The sequence below is a fragment of the Arctopsyche grandis genome, chromosome 2 (genome assembly GCF_051622035.1).
Source record: "Arctopsyche grandis isolate Sample6627 chromosome 2, ASM5162203v2, whole genome shotgun sequence".
In the NCBI taxonomy this organism is placed as follows: Eukaryota; Metazoa; Arthropoda; class Insecta; order Trichoptera; family Hydropsychidae; genus Arctopsyche; species Arctopsyche grandis.
The window spans coordinates 3,595,077-3,601,076 of NC_135356.1; the positions used below are offsets into that span (position 1 = coordinate 3,595,077).

A 6,000-nucleotide genomic window follows, 5' to 3' on the forward strand; every position below is an offset into this window, starting at 1 on the left:
TTACTTAAATATGCAATAGTTTCTTCAACTCGTTCCCATTTGAGTACATCATTGAGAAGCATCCATGAAAAAACATCATATTTCGCGATTGGAACAGACCACTGTTCCAAATATTTAATTTCAACTTTGAAGAAATTATCCACTTCTTCATCAAACACTTTTAATTGTGTTATCGTAACTTCTTTGCATTCTTTCAGTTTGTTGTAGGTTTGTTTTGCTTGTATTTACTAGTTAATCTTTCCATTAATTGTTTTTTTTGTATCTTCTAAAATATGTTTTACTTCTATTGTAATTATAGCCTTTTCAGGCTTTTTAATTTGCTTTTCAAATAAAAACATTTGACTGTGTACAAACATGGTGTTAAGTTCTGACAAAGGATTTTTAAAGAAATCAATTATCGCTTTTGGAGCATTTTCTTCATTGGAGAAAAAGTCTTTCAACGCCTCCCACATACTTAGTATTCTTGTAATTGATGGAAGGAGTGATAACCATCTGCTTCTAGCGCAAAAACACACTTAATTATATATTATCGGAAAGTATTATTTTTAAATAATATCTGGGACAAATATCCTTCTGAAGGGGACACTGGGACGCAAGCCTCAAAACGGGGACATGTCCCCGTAAACTGGGACGTATGGCAACCCTACACCGGTGGCGAGTACTAGTAATTACGTCAATTCGGATGGGAAACTTAGATATGCGGCCAGGAGAATTGCCGGGCCGAGGAAAGAGAGGTAAATAATGATCGGACATGAATGTTTTTTTTTTATTTTTATTGTTGTTTGACAGGTTGCATTATCCTACATATCCATTGTCAATTTATCTGAACCTTCCTTACTAATGGGAAGGTCAATCAATTCAGTAGTAATGGGTAGAGACCAGTGGCGTAACGTGAATTCCAGGCGCCCCCCCCCCCCCCCCCATATACACATATTATTTTCTTTTCGGTAAAATAATTTTTCAAAATGCATACCTTTTTACGTAGAAAAATCTGTTCTTCTGGACTTCGCATTGGCAAACACTTCGATTATTTCGTTAAAATTCATTTTATTTGTTCTCTCATGTTCAATACTAATCAGCGCTAATCCTTTGAGTCGATGTTGTGACATAGTTGACCTTAAGTAATTTTTAATAAGTTTCAACTTAGAGAACGAGCGCTCAGCAGTGGCTACAGTTACCGGAAGCGTGAGGAACAAGATGATTGCGGTGGCGATATCAGGAAATGACGAATTTATAGTGTAAAAATCACAAATGAAGAGCTTCGCCAAATTATGAACACTGTCGATCTTCTCTATTTTTTCTCTTAACCCATTTGAACCCACGCGGTCAGTTATGAACTTACACGATGTATGCCAGCGCGGTCGTTCACGGCATTTTACAATTTTGCGTCGTAAAATAAAGGGATCACTCAGGCCGGCCGTAAAACCTTTCATTACGCTTGGTTAGATGTTGGTGATGAATTTTAAGAAAGTCACACGAAATTAAATCAGTTCCTTTTGGAGTTTTGAGGGAATAACATCGAGCGCTTTTCGACTTGCGGATATGTCGAAGAGAAAACATACGTAAGTTTTTTATTTATCTTTATGTTTCTTGTACAGTAGGACTTATTGTATAATATGCATAAGAGAAATTGCGTTTAAATATCTCATATTCCTGAAAAAAAAAAAAAAATCAAAATCGACGGAGTCGTATATGACTCCTTGGGATAATGACACATATTTCAATGACAAAGCTCCAAACCCCATTTTGTTGCAATCATTGATGAAATCGTTACAAATTCTTCAAATGTATTCCTAAAACGATTGAGATTGTCGTATGCATTTTTGATCATCGACTGAGCACTGATAACATCGACGTTTTTTGATTGTAGGAGCTTTGATACAAAGTTGAGAGGCTGAAGAATGTTATCAAAAGGCACGAGTAGGAGAATAAATTCGAAACTTTCCATTTTCTTTTTTAGTCCCTTTGCTTCTGATTGTTCATCCTTTCTTTTACTTTTTAAAATTATTTCTGTAAGACATTTTAGGACATCTGTATATGAATATCGAAGTGCATTGATGGAATCTAGTCTTGAAGACCAACGAGTAGGGTTCAATCTTTTTAAAGTAACTGATGGTGAATTTTCCTTAAAAACTTCCCACCTGTTAATGCTGACAGCGAAAAATTTATAAATTTGTTCAACCACATCAAAAAAATAAGAAGCTTTTGGCACATCAGATACGGTATCTTTAATGACGAGATTTAAATTATGAGCTGCACAGTGAACGTAATGAGCGTTTGGTTCGAGTTCAGTTATCTTCTTTTGTAGACCGTTGTATGCACCACTCATTACTCTGGCACCATCGTAACCCTGTCCTCTACATTTCGCAATATCTAGTCCTTTACTTGTCAATAAATCCAAAATAATTTTTTTAAACCCTCTGCACTTCTGTTTTTAACATTAAAGAACCCAACGAATGATTATTTAATTTCAACATCAATTGGACGTTGAATTTCATCTTTTTGAACAACAATGTATCGAAAAACAACACTCACTTGCTCAATTTTACTTAAATCTTGAGTACCGTCAATTATGATTGAATAGAAAGGCGAAATGTTTATCTCTTTAAATATTTAATTTTCTATTTGTGTCGAAATTAATTGGATGATTTCATTTTGAATTTTCGCGCTCAAATAAGTCACAAAACCTGCCTTATATTTGGTTATCAATGATTCCAAAAGAGGATCATAAGTTGCCAGAAATTTAATAAGAGAAAGAAATTTTCGAAATGCCAAATTACATTTGGCCAATGTTAATATTACATTAATAATAAGATGAATCACTTGACGCCAGTAGTTTACACGACTTTTCAATTCTGACGAGATATATTCATCAATTGTCTCAGGATTTAGTGTGTACTTGAGATTTTTCGTGAATTGAAATTTTTTTTGAAAGTCCTCTCCAGTCTTGTATGCCTTCAACCCAAGAGGAATTATAATATTTATTTTTTTTGTCAGCAAAAAGCCAACACGGTTCACAGTACGCTCTATTCAGTTTTACCGAGTAACCTAGCCACGTCCTTTGTATTTCAATCCCAGACTGGTTGGTCCACTTAAAATATTTTTTAGAAAAGCATCTTTTTCCAACGAGGTCTCGAGGAAAAGATACAAGATCAGGTTGACAAGTACCGTGATTCAATATAAATTTCCTCAGATTAGTGTCATTTTCTGTCAGCTCATTTGTGTAATGTCCTCGGTCAGTCGGATATTTTTCTTGAAGAAGGAACCTTATCGACTGAATCGACCACTTCACCAGAAATGTTTGAGGAAGAAGAGCTAGGCTCAGTCGACTAAATTTCTGCAACAGTTAAGTTCGCCGTATTATCCGTAACTGCTGGTTCAATTACATCGGTATTGCTCAAAGGAGAGCTTGGTTGTTTTTCTGATAAAACTGCTGGAGGACTTAATTCCACTATGTCACTAGAGGCTTTGAAAAATTTGTGGATTTTAGTCAATTTCGATGAACTCGCGATTTGAGTATATTTTCGCTTTCGAGATTCTGCTCCACTGAATTTTTTCTTAAAACTACTCATATTAAAAAAATATATGTATCGCGAAAGATTTCTCAACTACAGGGATAACACAATGGTACACTTCACGTCACTTTACCCTGAGCAATGAGTTAGTTTTTATATACAATGATCAAACACCAGTGGCGGCTCGTGATAATTTTTAGTGGCGGGGCTGCACTGAAAATATGTCTAAAAAATGTCACCATAATTATTTTATCATGTCATAACAGGACAAAATAAGCACAATTTTTGGCGTACGACCACTTACATGTGGATTTAAGTATTATTGAAAAAAAAACTAGCAAAATTCACCACTCATTAAAGGGGTGCGTCCAAACGCGATGAAGATTTCGAAAAATACGCTGGTACTCCAGTAAGATTGCTAAAAAAATTCGTTCTTGCTGGTTTCGCGACGCGGATTAAAAAAAAACCCCAAAACCTTTCAAAAACTTAACCCCCTAATTCGTAACGAAAAACATTAACCTGTTGACAATGCATCGATACATCGGTTGTTTCATCTGCCATAACAGCTAGATAAGTTGTTTTTTTTTTTATTTCAGCACTTATTTGTTCCCTACACACGTTCAAAATACAATCTAAAAGTTAATTTTGAATAGTTTTTGATGTCCCTTTAAAAACCGAAGAAGTTTGAAAATGTTTTTTTAAAGAATCGTCGAAATTTTGTGAATATTCTAGAAGCCCCCGAAAAACTCCTGGATTTTTTTAATTATCTGTTTCATCGTGTCCCCTCATTGGCATTTCAAATTTACCGCAAAATTTAACGCAATCAATAATTTTAAATAAAACATCCCGATTTTTTTTTGACGTTTTCGTTATGCTTATCTATTTCCCGCCGACAAGCTTCCCAAAATCGTGAGATTACACAAATTTTTTAAGTGTTCGACACTTCCCTCGTGTTTTTAAATTTATCGTTTAAATGTTTTAAGTCAATAACTCCTGTTTTCGTCCAAGATGCTTCGCCTGGCGACTCGCCTCCAAACAAAATACACGGATAACAAAATAACGCGTTTTTTTCTGTACATCTCGTTAACCAATTGTATTTTTTATAAATGTCTGGATTAAATTTTCGCGAGTAACTAAAAGATCTACTAGTTGCAGGCTGTGAAATAATTAAATTGGGCGTGAGGCAGCCTAATGCTTTTATAGCGACTTTTTCGGTAAGTTCTAGTCGCGAAAAGTGCAAATTTTGTAAATATTTTACTGAATTCTTTTGTTCTTCCATTTTTAAAAGAAAAAAAATCTTAATATATTTAAATAAAAAATTACGAGAAAAAGTTAAACAGATTTGAAAAAAGTTTGCTGTTATCAAAATGAAAACGACTCACCGAAGATTTGATGAGGGCTCGTACACAACCAATTAAGAGTAACGAAAACGAATAAAGCTGTGATCGTGCGATTCAACTAATCAAATGTAAGATCAAGCGCGCGAAATCTTAAACAAACTGACAGATGAATGTCGAAGGCGAAGACTGCCGACTGTAGACGGCAGACAGGCGAAGGCTGCCGACTGTCCAGCCCAAAATGGCAGAGTGAGTGAAAGAGAAAGAGCTATCTGCAGTTGCAAATAGCTCTTTCTCTTTCTCGTTCCGAAACTCCGGGCTGCGCAGCGTTCAGCTCGGCGCTGTAACACTTTACAGCCAGTACAGCAACATTTTAATTCATCTGTCACCATACAAGTTAGTGGGGTCTTCAAAACGGTCAACATTACTTACAATATCACCCTTTTGGATATGGGTGATATTGTAAGTAATATTTACTCTGTCGAAGGCCCCAATAGTTAAGTCCATCCAACTAATAAAAAAAATATCATTAATAAATAAAATATTAAATGTTTTATTAAATATATATCTTATAATTTTATAGGAGGGGCTGCAGCCCGGCAGCCCATTAGGACGAGCCGCCACTGTCAAACACGTTTCGGGAGCTAGTTTTAATGATAATCAATCGCGATCCGATTCCAGAGCGTGTTCAAAATCAACTGAAGAAAAGTCCGAACGAACACAATGATTTTATGAGTAAAGTTGTAAAATTGACATATTTTGGTCGCGTTCTATGATTTATTAATGGAAAGACGTTATACTTATGTTGAAAAAAAGGTGGACCCATTATAAAACCGACATGCATGCTTTTGACTTTTATGACGGTCTGCAATGAAATAATTTTGGTCGGAGATTTCAATGCTATTCTCGAAAATAAATACAAAGTTGTAAACTTTAATTGGTTTTCACGCCTCATTTAATTTTGTGTTATTGTTTTAACGTTTAATATGTATGTACAAAAGTAGGAGAGAATTCTCAGATACATGTACATAACATAAAACGAGATGCGAATAGTTTGAAAAATAAAGTAGTGTTTAAAAAATTGTCACAAAAAAATTTACAGAAAAAGTTAAAAAATCAGTGAAAAAGACGCGCCCCCGCATGGACCC

The 6,000-nt window shown here is 35.0% G+C and overlaps 1 protein-coding gene across 1 annotated transcript; it reads right to left on the bottom strand.

The window, feature by feature from the left end:
- Positions 1-1,592: 1,592 nt before the first annotated feature.
- On the bottom strand, positions 1,593-2,834 carry LOC143921677 (zinc finger MYM-type protein 1-like). The gene is made up of 2 exons (XM_077445033.1): positions 1,741-2,834; positions 1,593-1,653 (listed from the first exon to the last, which is right to left on the bottom strand). Exons 1-2 carry the CDS (start codon positions 2,327-2,329, stop codon positions 1,646-1,648), a joined length of 597 nt encoding a protein of 198 aa, XP_077301159.1. The 5' UTR covers positions 2,330-2,834; the 3' UTR covers positions 1,593-1,645.
- Positions 2,835-6,000: the final 3,166 nt, after the last annotated feature.